The sequence below is a fragment of the Brachyistius frenatus genome, unplaced genomic scaffold (genome assembly GCF_029030835.1).
Source record: "Brachyistius frenatus isolate BFR_SWC_R1_liver_20210118 unplaced genomic scaffold, ASM2903083v1 Contig_29, whole genome shotgun sequence".
NCBI lineage: Eukaryota > Metazoa > Chordata > Actinopteri > Embiotocidae > Brachyistius > Brachyistius frenatus.
This window is the reverse complement of record NW_027210628.1, coordinates 3,663,106-3,678,472: the sequence shown is the minus strand read 5'-3', so window position 1 is coordinate 3,678,472 and position 15,367 is coordinate 3,663,106. Positions and strand designations below refer to the sequence as shown.

The 15,367-nt window shown below is 41.7% G+C and overlaps 1 protein-coding gene across 1 annotated transcript in view; it reads right to left on the bottom strand.

The window, feature by feature from the left end:
- The window catches only part of scfd2 (sec1 family domain containing 2), a 101,272-nt gene that overhangs the window by 79,434 nt on the left and 6,471 nt on the right, over nt 1–15,367 (bottom strand). Inside the window, exons 3-4 of the mRNA XM_069699263.1 lie at nt 8,040–8,167; nt 1,074–1,249 (exon numbers count right to left, since the gene is read on the bottom strand). Of these exons, the coding sequence (XP_069555364.1) occupies nt 1,074–1,249; nt 8,040–8,167 (304 nt within the window). The remainder of the gene's footprint in view (nt 1–1,073; nt 1,250–8,039; nt 8,168–15,367) is intronic.

Sequence of the window (15,367 nt, the reverse complement as noted above, 5' to 3'; positions counted from 1 at the left end):
ACCATCTTGCAAAACCACAAGCAGCCACTTACCTGCTGAGTGTTGGAATTAAAACATTTACTGACAGGGGAAATGTAAAAGAATAATTATCAAGTTCATTACCAGAGAATATTCTGTTTTCCTACTGAGTTAATTCTGTCAGTGATATTGTTTCAGATAATAAAAAAAATGTGTGCATTCTTTAAGTCATTTAATCCACATTCTTCATAGTCTAAAGATAATTTCTTACATCTAAAACAGGGGTGTCAAACTCATTTTAGTCAAGGGGCCACATACTGCCCACTTTGATCTCAAGTGGGCCAGACCAGTAAAATCATAGCATAATAACGCATACATAACGACAACATTTCTCTATGTTTAAATCATTGGTGAAGGTTTTTGGATGATAAACCCTATTTTAAGGTCTTTCTACAATAAACTAGAAACATAAAGACCAAAAACTCAGACGTCAGCCCACTGTTTATCTGCCTGGGCTCTCCTCTGCAGATTCCCTAGCAGCGAGCGCTTCTGCCTCTGGAGCAGACGTCACATTTACGCTGTTTTTGAAGCAATTACTGGATCGATTAAAAAAAAAATTACAAAACATCTGTACTCATAAACCTCCATATTCTCATAGAAATGCACTTTATGTCTTTCTGTAATTTTCACACTTAGCAAAGTCATCCGGCGGGCCGAGCTGGACCCCCTGGCGGGCCGGATCCGGCCCGCATGTTTGACACCCCTAATCTAAAATATTGCATTATAGTCAAACAGCTTAAAAAAATGTGTCTGTCAGTCTGACATAGTCGGTATCCCATTTTTAAACCGGTAGATTTTTCTTCAGTTTTTGCTGCCTCTTAAAAACACATAATTTTAGACTTGCCTTTTGTTGACTGCATTTCATTTTATTGATTGACTCTCTGTTTTTTGTCTGTTTTACTTCTATTGTATTTTATCATGAAATTTTATAATATATATATATAAAAATGTAAAGCGCTTTGTAACTTATTTTTGAAAAGCATAATAGAAATAAAGTTATAATTATTAGTAGTATTATTATATGGATAATAAGTTTGTGTAAGACGAGTGCACACCTGCAGCAGCAGCCTCTCGAAGGCCAGGCAGGTGTCCCAGCGGGGCAGACTGGTGTGGCGGAGCGTCTGAGCCGTGGCCAGGCCGAGCTGGAGCACCCCGCAGTGGCTCTCTAGCGCCCCCCAATTGCTCCGGAACAGCTGGACGTAGGAGCACAGCTGCTCGGGGGTCACACGGCCTGAGAGGAGGGGAAAACGATATGGTTATCATCCGGGGGGAGAAATCTGGAGCCATCACAATTTCATCAATCAAAGCATAGTGTATACAGTATATGCGCATACACTATACTATGCTGTATATATATATATATTATTTTATTTATATTTTACGTGCCATGTTAAGCAGCATACTAACACACAGTGATGGGAAAAGTGAAACAAAGGAATAGAATAAATAGACAATCTTTTCTGAAGCATAACAGCCTTTTTCATAACTATCATAAACTCAGTGTGGGGCAGAGAGGATCGACTGATGCCGCAGAGGACCATAATATTATCTTAATGAGTGAAAACTGCAGAGAGTTGGAGCAGAGCAGAAGGCTGCATATGTGTGACAGTCACTCTATATGTGCAAGCTTCGTGTGGAGAATTACTGTCACAGTTCTCAGTGAAACGTGTGTATGAGTCAGAGAATGTGTGTGTGTGTGTGTGTGTGTGTGTGTGTGTGTGTGTGTGTGTGTGTGTGTGTGTGTGTGTGTGTGTGTGTGTTTGGGCATGTCTGCATATAGCCGAGGTGCAACAACACTGATAAGAGCTCCTAAGAGCCCGTCTTGAGTGTGACTAATAAGTGTAAATCAGAGATTTTGTCTGATTATTTACAGAGGCAGCAGAAAGGGGCCCGACTCCTCACACTGTTTCACAAAACTCTGAATCCCTCCTCCTATGAAGATTCACAGAGACACAGCATAAAGGGTGTAACGGATCGGAGGGGTGTGTGCTGGGTGGCCGAGAGCTACGAGGGACTGGGATAGAGAGAGGGCACACATTAACTCTCCATAAAGCCTACTGCTTCATGTTGATGTTCTGAACCAGCACCAGATGTGGGAGTATTTCCTGTTGGAATACATGGCCACTGTTTTCTTTAGTGAGGCCAAACACATGACTAGAAGAGAAACAGACAGGCAGGATAAAGAAAAATGGAGCAGAAAGCTGCATAATGCTAAATACAATATGGAGTGCTTGAAATGCAAAGCAACACTTGTCAAACTTTGTTAAACTGGATGGCAAAATTTGCAACTGAGAAATAGTTTCTGAAGGAAAATTAGAGGGAATCATCCAGGGAAGGTCGAAACAAAAACTCATTTTGACAGCAGCTGATCTACTAAACCTGAGAGTAAAATACATTTCTGCAGGTCCGCCTGTTGGGAAACGTACTTTCCAACGTGAACTGAAAGAGTCCGTGTTGTGTGGCAAGTGTCTACAAAAGGGAATCAAATTTCTTGCTAAAATTAAAGTGTTTTTTTTTTTTTTTTAAAGAATGAGCTTCAGTCAAGTCTTATTCAGAATCCTGAAAAGCTGTATTGTGAACATATCCAGCCATAAAAATCCTGGCAGTGTAACTAAAGCTTGATGTGCCAACCATAATTCAGCACAGAACCAGGAACTAAGTTCAGAGCGATGACCAAGCATAATTTCACCCAAAAAAAAGGCAACTGAGAATGGTACACTGTAGGCCAAATGTAATCAGACTTCAGAACTCAAGCAGACCAGATGAGACTCAGTGAGAAAATGTAACACGTTGGAAAAAAGCACTTAAGAAAGCCACATAAAACCTGCTCTCCATTACACAATCAAACAGTGCTGGCCGAGCCTCAGCTCTTATCGATGTCACTAAACTTCCCTCAAAACAGTTTTGTGATTCCTCAGGCATCTTGTTGCCAGATGCAAAATTAATCTCAGAGACGATCTGTCAGCTGAGCTCTCGTTTCAAACGGTTTCTGCAGTAAGAAAATGTAATGTAAGAATATGCTGTACAACATGTACTGGTTTTTTTTCTAAATCTTCCAAGCATGTCCAGACAGACTCTTCACTTCTGTCTGTTAAAAACACCAGAAATTTAAGCATTTGGATTTTCATACGAAGTGTGATGAATATGTTTTGAGACTGTACCTGTTGCGTATGTGCAGCACAGTAATGTGCACAAATCAGGAGGAAGCAATAACTTTCATGAGTAAGTATTACAAGTCAAAATCAGCACCTGTCTTACATGCATTTTTGTGACCACCGCTAAGTGCACATTTGCGTTGTCACAATGAACCTGAAGCTTGAGCAGAGAGCGCACATCAAATCTTGTGTCAAACTCAGGAAATCGGCAATAGAGACCCTTGAAATGCTCCAGAAAGACTACTGCAATGAAGCAATGAGCTGAGCCAGGTAATTTGAAAGGGCTTTGTGTTTCAAGAGGAGCAGAGCGTCACTGACCGAGGCTGAGGAAGGTACGTCAGGTCAACAACCCAACAAAGAGCATGCTGGTGATTTTGTTTGACATTCGTGAGATGCGCACAAATTAGACCCCAAGTTTGAGACTGTCAACCTCAAGGTGAACTGTGGCGCGGTGGTACTTGGGTTCTACAACATGACAACATGCTTGCTAACAGTGTGTTGAAAACAGGAGTTTCTCACCTGCTAGAACCCAATCGTTGCTCCTCACCACCTCTACTCAGTGGATTTGGCACCCTGCGACATCTTTCTGTTCCCCAAATTTTGATACAAAATTTCAGTCCAAAAGTCCAATATGAAATTGCATATGTGAATGTAGCAGTGGTCACAACAATGCTTGTAACACAGGTGCTTATGTTGATCAAGCAATGTGACTTGGATACTTACGAAGCTTATTGCTTGCTGCTGCTCCGTGCACATTACTGAGCTGAGCTCCCTTCATGTGTAACACGAACACTCTCAGAACTTTGTGATTGCCCCTCGTATTATCTTATCCTGCATGTGTTTGTAAGTGACTAGTATAAAAATATTTTTACTCAGGTCTTCAGTCAATTAGATAACGTGTGCATGAAATATACTGTTCTAAGTAAATGTAATTTAACTCATGACATCAGCATGTCAAGCGTCCAATATTGAAAGGTTTCAGGTATCAACAGTGCTGCAATTTCTGTTCTGCTTCACCTAAGATGGTCGAGAAACCTGAACCTTTTGGCCATTTTAAGGTTCTTCTGGGTATCTTTATTACAGGACCAGCCATAAAACTAATCACATTTTCAGTCTCATGCTATAAACAGTTTTCGCCGCTGCCCATTTTAGCCTGATGTGCAGAAGTGGCAATTGAGACTTGGCCATGATCAAAGTCTTCAACAATGCAAAAAAGGGCAGGGGCCAAGAGTGATTTACTCCTGTTACTGGAAGATGACTTGTATTCTAGGTGAACAGGGTTACTCAGAGGCTAAGTGATGTCTGATGTCACAGTGGAGCTGAGTGGTGGCATGTCTCAGCAGCTGGATGGCCTCATAAGTAATTCTACATGGATGAGGGATACAGGAAGGCTGAGAGACTTCTTTTTATGTACTCCAAGAGGAGGAATGTCCTGGAACTTTTATTTGTGGATGCATGTTGGGGCCCCTTTTTAAAGTGTACTGTACATTAGAGCTGAGGGTACAGGAGGGCAGTTAGACCGCCTCATCAGTCAGACCTGTGTCAAAGAAAGCTTTAATCTACTGTTCCTAGATGGAAATGTATTATCTATTGTGGCACTGTTGAAAAAAAAGAAAAAAAAAGAAGATATATTATCTAGAGGGTCTTAGTATAGTACTGTGTCTCCAGTCACTGAACTAAGTTTTGATTGTCAAAATAAAATCTACTTATATTAAGGACATGTTGTTGTGTTCATGTTGTTATTGTGTTGTATACTGAAATCTAACGAGCACTTTCACAGGAGCCTGTCTGACACTTCAGTTTGGTCTGAACCAAAATAGCAGGTCAGAAAGGTGCCTCGGATCACGGACTGAACCAAACTGAACCTTTGTTCTGTTCGTTTGCAGTGTAAAAACACTTTTCGGACAGTTCTGACTTACAGACCAATCATCAGAAAAGTAACCAGACGAAAAGAAAAACTCATAGTATCACATGGGGAGAGGACAAAGTATTTAATGGAAGAAATCAAAGGTTAATTTAGGTGGGAGGGGGGGGGAAAAATATGGAAACTTATATTCTGAGAGGAAAATAATTGCTGGTGGTAATGCCACAATAATAATAGCGCAATGGCCAAAAAAGGAATCTGTTCATTTTTTTTTCTACATTCAAACAGAAAAGGCTCCGGCCCAAATTGACAGTAGGTCGACGTCAGATACATCTCTACAAACCAAACATTGTCAAGTATATGGAGATGTAACGTGATGACGCACCAAAGTTATTAGGATTAATGCTCTGGGGAGTACAGATGCCTGAACAAAATCCAGAATAGTTGCTGAGCTTTTTCAAACTGCACCAAAGAGACGGGCTGATCGACTGATATTGCCATTCCTAGAGAAAACCACTAACATGGTTTATAAACAGAAAAGACTTGAGTTGAACAATGTGTGTGAATGTTTTTGGGAGGACTGGTAGGGGCATAAGTGAGTCCCTCCGGCATGCAAGAGCAGGAAAACAGGAAGGAGATGTTATCTGATGAAACAGTTGATATAAAGAAATACAATTTCCATAAAAAATTATTGTATTTTCATTTCATTTGTTTATAAATAAATAATAATAAATTATCCAGTGTTTTCTTTGAATAAGTTTGAGATTGATATTCACAGGGACAAAGAAAACAAAAAGTTACTCATGAACTACAAGATAAAATAAAAACAAAATTTTGCTCTCACAAAAACACCACACCGTGACTGTTATTTAAATTAAGATTTAAAAGGAAACCTGATACTGTAAAATATTAATACTTGTTTGAAACCATTGTGATATTACATCATTTCATCCCCGAGTTTAAACTGATGAATACAATCAGTTGTCCGCTTTAGTCTCACTCCTCTCTGCTGTTAAAAGCCCAGAGTGCACCACAGGAAGAAAGACCTTGTCAACACTTCTCATTTACGCTGCAGTATCAGTGTACACAGTGTGAGCACATACTGTACACTGCTGTGACGCACACATATGCATGCTTGTATACACACACACACACACAGATGGACAGATAAACACAAGTTTACAAAGGATGAAACTGAAGCTGTCTCACTAATTACCTGCTAAGAACAAAAACACTGGACTCTGCTCACACACACTCGCACTCACACACTCAGGCACGCACACACACACACACACACACACACACACACACACACACACACACACACACACACACACACACACACACACACACACACACACACACACACACACACACACACACACACACACACACACACACACACAGCGAGAGAATTTCATTATCCTTTTATACTATGAGAAACCTGACAGGTTTTACTCCGGCTCTGAGAAATGGATTATTTTTTCTGTCTCTCTCTGGATGATCTTATCCTGCTGAGATGAAAAGAAGCCAAGTTGGGTTAGAGAGTATGTGAGAATACCGGGCCTGCAACACACTGATACAGTATTTTCTCTGCTGATCTGCATAAACCCACCGGAGTGAGAATGCAGCTTGGGTGCGAGTGGAAAACTTGACTCTCCTAGAGAGCGAGTGGGCACCAAGAGATCAGATTGGTATTAAAAACTGAGCGTTTTGTGTTGCCGGCCTGAGCTCGGTCTCATACGAGCGGAGAGTGATGGATTGAAAACTCTGCTGGTGGTGCTGGTGGGCAGGATGGGAACTGTGTGGGGATGCGCTGGGAGCTCAGGGGGGCTTCGTGGAGTCTGGTCCTCTGCCAGTTGGGGTATAAAGGTTCAGTGTGAGCGGGGTGCTACAGTTCCCCCTTCTCTCCCTGCTCTTCTCATATTCTCTCTCTCAGCAAAGACATTAAGTCAACAGACAATCAGTCAGCAGGCGGGAGCAGCTTTAATGCTCTACATTCTTGCTTTTACCATCTCTGTGGTCCTTCTATGTCTGCAGTTCTACCTCTTGATGTGCATTTGTCAAAAATAAATCCACAAGGTAGCAGCCGTCCAAAATTAGAAGGGCTGCTGTTGAGCACAAATGTGTGAGAAGAAACCACTGTGTGTACGCAGAGTGCATGGAGTGTGTGTGTGTGTGTGTGTGTGTGTGTGTGTGTGTGTGTGTGTGTGTGTGTGTGTGTGTGTGTGTGTGTGTGTGTGTGTGTGTGTGTGTACGCATATGTGTGTGACCTCCAGCATCACAACCTGCCTGTTACGAGACACAAGACCTTCTTTACCTCGTAGATTATAGGAGCTGAGGGACCACACTGCCCCTCCCTTTTAACCCCCTCCTTATTTCTGCCAGATGTTAACCTGCATATTAGCACTGTGTGTGTGTGTGTGTGTGTGTGTGTGTGTGTGTGTGTGTGTGTGTGTGTGTGTGTGTGTGTGTGTGTGTTTGTGGGAGTGTAGTACACCCATTACCTCTGTGAGTCAGAGGGTAGCGTAAAAGGTGAACGCTTTATTTTTGCGTGCCTGCACATATTTTTATCCCTCGCTTCAGCCCACTTTTGCTTCATTAAAGAACAACAAAAGTTTTAGAAAGCAGCGTGTGTGTGTGTGTGTGTGTGTGTGTGTGTGTGTGTGTGTGTGTGTGTGTGTGTGTGTGTGTGTGTGTGTGTGTGTGTGTGTGTGTGTGTGTGTGAGAGAGTGTGTGTGAGTGTGTGTCACAGAGCCAACATGTGGTTCAGATTTCCTTTGTGGCCACATGGGCAAACAGACAGAGAGGCAGAGAAGTCTCAGTAGGAGGCGCTATGGTTCTGCTACAGAACACAACAACACTGGCGCAGTTTAAGTGTATACATTTCTATATGTAAAGCTTTGGTATGACATCAATGTTTATGTTGTATTTTCTGGGTGTTGCATGATTTTTTTGTTTGTTTAATGGAAAACAATATATTTACTCATACTGGTTCTCACCCATGCTCATCTTGATTGGCAGCTTCTCCTTACTGGCTGCTTCCACCAGTTGCCGTCGGACCTCCATCACTGCCTCTTTATGTTTGCTGGTCAGCATTGAGTCCCACAGTGACCTCGCTGCAGATGACCTGATATGTAGAACAATCAAATAGAGTTTAGTCATGGGCAATATAAAATATACACATTGCAACAGAAGATTGTTTTTAACAAGCTGAGCAACTGTTGCTGCTCCAGCTTGTTTGTTCATCGTACGCATCCCTACGAGGACAAACACAAAAAGACAACACGGACGTGACTGAGTGCTCGTCTCGGTGATAGAGAGCCTGCTGTTTGGGGAGCGGTGACTCCCCTGTGGGACCTCTCACAGGAAAAAGCTGAAATTAGCATTAGGAATGTTCCCCATCTACCTAAAGCATCTGTGAACCAACATTCCTCTGGACTGATCAGTGCTGTCCCTTTACATCTGCGGAAAAGAAAAGAAAAAAAAAAAAAGAGTCTGGAGACCGAGACTCCGCTTCATGCCATCTCAGGACACATCTCGGTCCCTCGTCTCATTATCCGCCAGGTTACGAAACACACTGATCCACATCTCTGATGGGAACCTGACGACAAGGCATGCGTGTGAGACTGTTACCGTCTGCTGGGAGCTGAAGCAGCTTCAAGTCTTTGAATAAAATAATCAAAGGGTGTCACTGAGTAGCTTCATCATCATTAAATTTAGTGACGTGACAATTTTCCTTATAAAATGGCCTTTGCATCTGAACATGAGCTAAAGACATATTTTATATCTCTGTCTTAGTTGCTCTCGTCGCAGATTTCTTCCCCTGATAAAAGAACTGACACTTCGCTGTTGGATAAAAGGACTTAAAAAGACCACATTTCTGTCCGCTTTAGACGACTAGTTAGACAGGCAGACATAATGTTCTCCGTTCTGTCAGGAGTGACCAGAAACTGAAAGAGAAAGAGACGTAGAGAGAAAATGGACTGAGGACAGAGAGAGGGACGGTAGGAGGGACCTCGTTGACAAATCCACTGTTTTTCTTTTTCTTTCTTGTCTTTTTTTTTAAAGCTTTTTTTTTTTTTTTTTTCTCTCTCCTCTCGCCTTTTCTCCTTTCTAACTGCTGCCATATGTTTAATATCAGATGTAATCTGTTCCAGACCATGGGCTGGGGCTGGATGGGGAGGAGAGGGGCTCACACTGGGATGCCCGCCATCTTCACACTAGAACTAGACACAAAGACCAGCAGCAGACCAGGATAAGAGTTTCATGTAAAGACGAATACAGCTAAAAAAAAAAAAAAAAAAAGAATGAAAAGAAATAAAAAGTTAAATCAGGTATTTAATAACAATCTCTTGGTTTGCAGAAGTTTTGATTGAGACATGAATATGAGGTAAATCACCCCAGCTATTGGTCAAGACCTCTGACCAACATCTGACACAAAAACACTTTCCTAATCTTGCAGAAAAACACTTGATGATGTCTTACAACTGCTACGATTGTGCAAATCATTAAGTCCCACATGCTTGACATGGCTGAAATACCAATAGTGTGACTTGGCGAGGCCATATGTGAGCAGCCACGAGTGTGTGTGTGCTTCAGGGTGTGTGCACATACATCTGTATACGTTTGCGCACAACCTTCTGCATCCTCGTCTGTTCCTGGACGTCGGAGGGCCTCAGCAGAGTGTGGGTGAAATATGGTTCTCATTTGGCTTTTTGCCCACCCAGCCCCCCTCCAACACCAACAACACCACCGCCGCAGGCCCACTCTCCTGGTGCTTTCCTAGGGCCATTTGGTCAGACGAAGGTGGGGGTTTGAGGTGGACTGGAGGGGTGAGGGGTGAGGGGTGAGGTTTATGTTGGCAGGTTGTGAGACAGGCTCCATAACCAGCCAGAAACCTTGTTGAGTAACTGCTCTACAATGGAAAGGGGTGCGCAGGGCAGGGGCCCGGGAATCTGGGGCTTGTGTGCTCGGTCATCTGCGTGGCTGTGGGGCTCCCTCGGCTGAAAGGGCTGCTCTGATACAGACTGAAGGGGGCACTCTCGCTCTTGACTTGTGCACACCGTGGTGGACATCCTCTCCGGCTTGCTTGGACAGGATGGGTGGGTGTATTTGGAGAGTGTGAATGTTTGTGTCCATACTCAAATTCCACTCGATGTGTAAAGAGTGCCGTACCATTAAAGGTAGTTCAGCATCAAATACCGTGGCTTAAAGAGGAACACATGTACTACGGTGAAGATTGAACACGTACGTGCCCATTAAAGTGCTGAACAACCTCCTACCAGGTCCAAGTCACTAATGACTGGGGGGGTGAGGAGGGGGATACTGTTCCTGGAAGTGTGTGATGCATTCTGACTCAGGGTTTCTTCAATTTACTCCCCATCCTGCGGCCCCCTCATTGTTTGGTCGAACATGCGCGTGTACGCACTGTGTACTCTGACACACACACACACACACACACACACACACACACACACACACACACACACACACACACACACACACACACACACACACACACACACACACACACACACAGAAACTCAAGTAAAATTCCATATTCATGACAGGATTCCGAAGTGAGTCATACTATTCAAACACACTGTACAATTGAGGATGCGTCAAGGATGAGTTTTGAAAGGTCAGTTTAACCAAATTTACTAAAAAAAAGAATATACTTTGAGTGGTTCCTAACTGTTTCACCAGCCTGTTATGCTAATATATATGAGTTTTACCAGTAGGTCTACATTCTGACCCTGAGCTATGGTCCTGAGCATTGGGGGCTCAGCCTTAAAAGATATGGTGAGGAGAGAAGATATTTGAGATGTCAGCTGTCAATGAAATATAAGAGGTGAATAGAATTATGCTTGTGGTGCTCAAAGCATTAGTAAAAGTAAAATAACATCACACTAAATTTACTGTGTCATGGTTCTATGCCCCTGTCAACCAGTCAAGTTGCTGTTCACATCCATAAGATAGATGAAGTTAAGACTTTGAAGTAATCATTATGTGTTCAAATGCTTGGCCAATAAAACTGATTCTAATAGAACACCAAGTTGTAGTCATGACAGCAGGCAAGGCTTCAAACATAGATGTTGCTGCGAAGAATCCACAAATTATAAAATGCGGATGCTTCATAGACACATCTTCAACCTGACAGCACAGAATAAGCCTCCAGCCACAACCTTCGCCGATGAGAAGGCATACAAATTCAGCAGCAACACTTTTCTCATAAGAATGTGCCCTTATTACTACAAATATTCCACTTTTTATGCCATTTCCTAGAGAGTATTTCTGCTCCAAAAAAGTAGCGTCAATAAAACTTCTGGAGTCTGCACACCACATAAAAATAAGAGAAACAACAATTATTGAGTGGTTTCAGCACCACATGAAATTTCTGCATGTCAAATTGAAATGGTTGGTGGCAACAAATCTTAGAGACAGATTTCTTAAAATCTTCAAACTATCTCCATATCGAAATACAACCAGAGGTAAGTGAAAATAATTGCATTAATTTGGTTAATCTGAAAATGAAAATAGTAAATCCGGTTGTCTTTAATGTAACAGTTCTACTTAGTTTGGTTAGCTGAGAAACTTCATGCAACAGATCACAGCTCATAAATATTTGACATGACTTAATGGAGTGTGTCAGCCTTTGTACAGCAAGTCGCATTAACAACCTACAGTACAGCACACTCCAGTGCGAATGAAGGACTGCCCTTAATGTGATGGAGATTGTCAAAACTTCACACTTAGCAGACTGCAAAACCAAACTGTAATCTATTACCAATTGCACACGTTTCACGTGACCTGTGGACTTTCCGACAGGACTACATGTAACCCTCACAGCTTGATAGAATTGCGCAACATCAGCGCCATCCCTTACTGAGTTATTTTATGGAGTGTGTTTAATGAGGCAAAAAACACTGTCCGTTTCCTGTAAACATCCCCATGTAGCACAGGACATAACACGAGAGAGAAACCAGACCTGGCCTTGAGTGTCTGTGTGTTCTGGAAAGTGGGACAAATGACCCAGCGGATTTATGAAGAGAGAAAGAGGGAGAGGGAGAGGAGTTCTGTAGGAAGTGAGGAAAGGATGGGAGAGGCCCAAAAATGAAACACACCAGCACAGACGTAACAGGAGATCTCAGTGGCCAACTATCTCTCAGTGACGCGAGTTTCACAGTCAGTTCTTGGTATTCTTATACTAACCTCAAAAAGAACTGAAAAATACATCATTGTTTAAGGGGAACTCCTCTGATTTTATACATCAAAGTCTGTTTACAGCTCATGGGGAGTACTGCTGCAAGTGAAAACAGTTGTATGAACCCTTTAGTGTCTCCGGAGGGAGCCGAGTGTAGTCCTCAAGTGATGTCACTTGTGTCAGCGTTAGTTGGTGCTGATGACTATGAGTATATAAATGAACAGGTGGTGTGGAGTCAGAAAGAAGTGAATTTACCAAACCTCTGTAGCTCGCTCCTTAATTCTGGCTGAGGTTAGTGGCTAATGTCTACATTAGCAGCAACTACTATAGCATGCTTTGAAGATCCAATAATCTCTAAAGTGTATGTCATGCAATAGAGCCAATAAAAATAAATGGAATGGTCAAAGTTGTCTTATTGATGTTTAAGGTTTATTGTTTGATTTACGATGTCAACTCAAGCTTAGTTTTGATCTGCTACTGTTTGCCCTGTTAAAGTCACTGCATTTTGTGTAAACGCAAACTCAACACCTCCTGTATTCATTTCAAATTAAAAGCCGTCTTGCGTCTCTCTACATTTCTTAACAAGGTTTTATTGTGAAACCTTTGCAGGAACCTGAAATCGGACCTTAAATCTTCAGATAAGAAATCCAGAACTATTGCATGTAAGCTTGCGACTGTGGGAACAGTGGTTGCACACCTTCAGAAACAGCAGCAACTTAACCGTGAGCGCGCCAATGCTCTCTAACCAGAAGTGGGACGTTCCCAAATGGGAACTTTCCCAATTCCCAGCTGTCTGAACGCATTACCAGTCTCATTAAGAGTGAACTTGGTCCCCCGTCTGCTTATTTAAAACCTGTTGCCAGAAACTTGGGAGTAATGTTTGACTCTCAGTTAAGCTTTGAAACACAGATCAAAAAAATTTGCTTCCTTCAATTAAGAACCATCTCCATAATCAAACCCATACTGTCACACTCTGACCTGGAAAAAGTAATTAATGCACTCATTTTCTCTCGACTCGACTACTGCAACTTCCTCCTTTCTGGCATAAACCAATAATCAATCTCCCGCCTCCAACTAGTCCAGAATGCAGCAGCTCTGCTTCTTACTGGTTTTAACAGACGACATCACATTACTCCAGCTCTGGCCTCTCTCCACTGGCTCCCGGTTGGTTTTAGAATTGATTTTAAGATTTTGTTGATCACTTTTAAGGCCCGCCTCAGTCTGGCCCCGAGCTACATTATTGAAATGATAGCCCCATATGAGCCAACTCGCAGCCTTAGATCCTCCGGTGGGGCCCTTCTGGCCGTTCCAAAGTTGAGACTTAAATCAAAGGGTGACCGTGCTTTTGCCATTAGGGCCCCTCGACTTTGGAACGACCTACCTGAGATAAGGCTTGCAGAGTAATTAACTTCTTTTAAATCACTTCTTAAAACACATTTTTATAGAATTGCTTTTAAGTGACGTCGTCCTTTTATGCAGTTCTTTTGTTCCCCTGTTTTTGTTTGTTTATTTTATTCATTTATTTATTTGTTTATTTTCTATTCCATTTGCTGTATTCATTACCTTTATGTTATGGTCTTTTTTGCCTCCTGTTTTCTTAAATGTTTATCGGTATTGACGTGATGTATGACTATGCTTTGCTTCTCTGTAGAGCACTTTGTAAACTCTGTTTTTAAAGGTGCTATATAAATAAGGTTATTATTATTATTATTATTAGGCTCAACTGTTGACAGTCAAGTTGCATTGTGGATAATGTTGGCACTTTGATAAGGAGGAAGAATGGTTAAAAAAATAACTCACTAAAAAAGTAACATACGTAAAAATACATAAATACATAATGTGCGTTCCATCTGTACAATACAGGTGAAATACTGTCAGTAGTCCAGACAAAGCTACAGTAAAAACATTTTAGAAACTCTTGCAGAAAGACAGAATAATAAAATGTGCCAGATGTTGAGAAATGTCTTCCTCCCCTCATGTGTCTTGGAAATTTTACCATTTCAAATGAAAGACAGCAGTAGGGGATCTTTGAAGGAGAGGGGCCTGGAGAAAGAAAAGTAACATCTTTGGGGGTGTTTTATCAACTTCCTGAATAAATGTGCACACTCCTTCCCAAGTAGAAAGTGAGTTCTGTAGCAAAAATTAAACCACAGAGGAGAAGACAGACCACAAGACAGAATAGGTTATGTTATCTAAGTCTTGATGGGAACACGGAGTACAAGCTGTTCAGGTGTGAGTAATCTACTTGAGTGATTTAGTGTGGCTTTCAGCTCGAGATAGCTTTGACACAGGAAGAGAAAACAGAGTTAGGCAGTGAATGAAAGCGACACAACATCAGGACCAGGAGACACATCAGCTCACTTGAATCCTAAAATATGGCAACAAATCTGCATCCCCAATGCTAAATTTTGATATCAACTTTATTTTGTATATAACTATGGCTGGTTATCGTTTAAAAAATATTGACACTTCTACTGATACCTTGACTTTGATATCTGCTCTTGAACCCTACTTTTTTCAATATCAATTTGATTAAGTCCATTTGAATAAAAATGAAATTGTATTTCTCAATATGGTATAAAATCTTCAGTTTTAATGCAGTTTACTGTAGCTACAACTAACAGATGTCCCTTGAATGCCTTAAATGCTAATTATTGGTAGATGCTACAATTCGCTGATGTTCCCTAAACGCCTCAAATGCTATTAGTGGGTAATAGCTAGCCAACTGCACACAGAGAAGGCTCTAGTTTCTAAGACGCACGCAACTCAGACATCAGTGTGGCCAAAAATTGGTTTGAAAAGAATGAAATTAATGTACGTGGGCGGGCTGCCAGGTGGAGGCTCTAAAAAAAACTGAAGGTTGTGGCTCGCTGATGTCGATTTACCCTCGTGTAAACGTAACAAAAGATGTGTTGTAAAACGACTTAGTGTGGATGTAGCTTAGGTATGGAAATATGGTCCTAAATGAAAGTACATTTTTTGATAGTAGATGGTACCAAAGCAATTTGGTCACAATTGGGACATAAAAGCATTGACATTGGGTACCCTTCAGGGGAAGCTGATCAAATCTGCATGACAAAATATGAAAGGAACCAAACTGTGTTGCTCTTGCAGAAAGGTGCA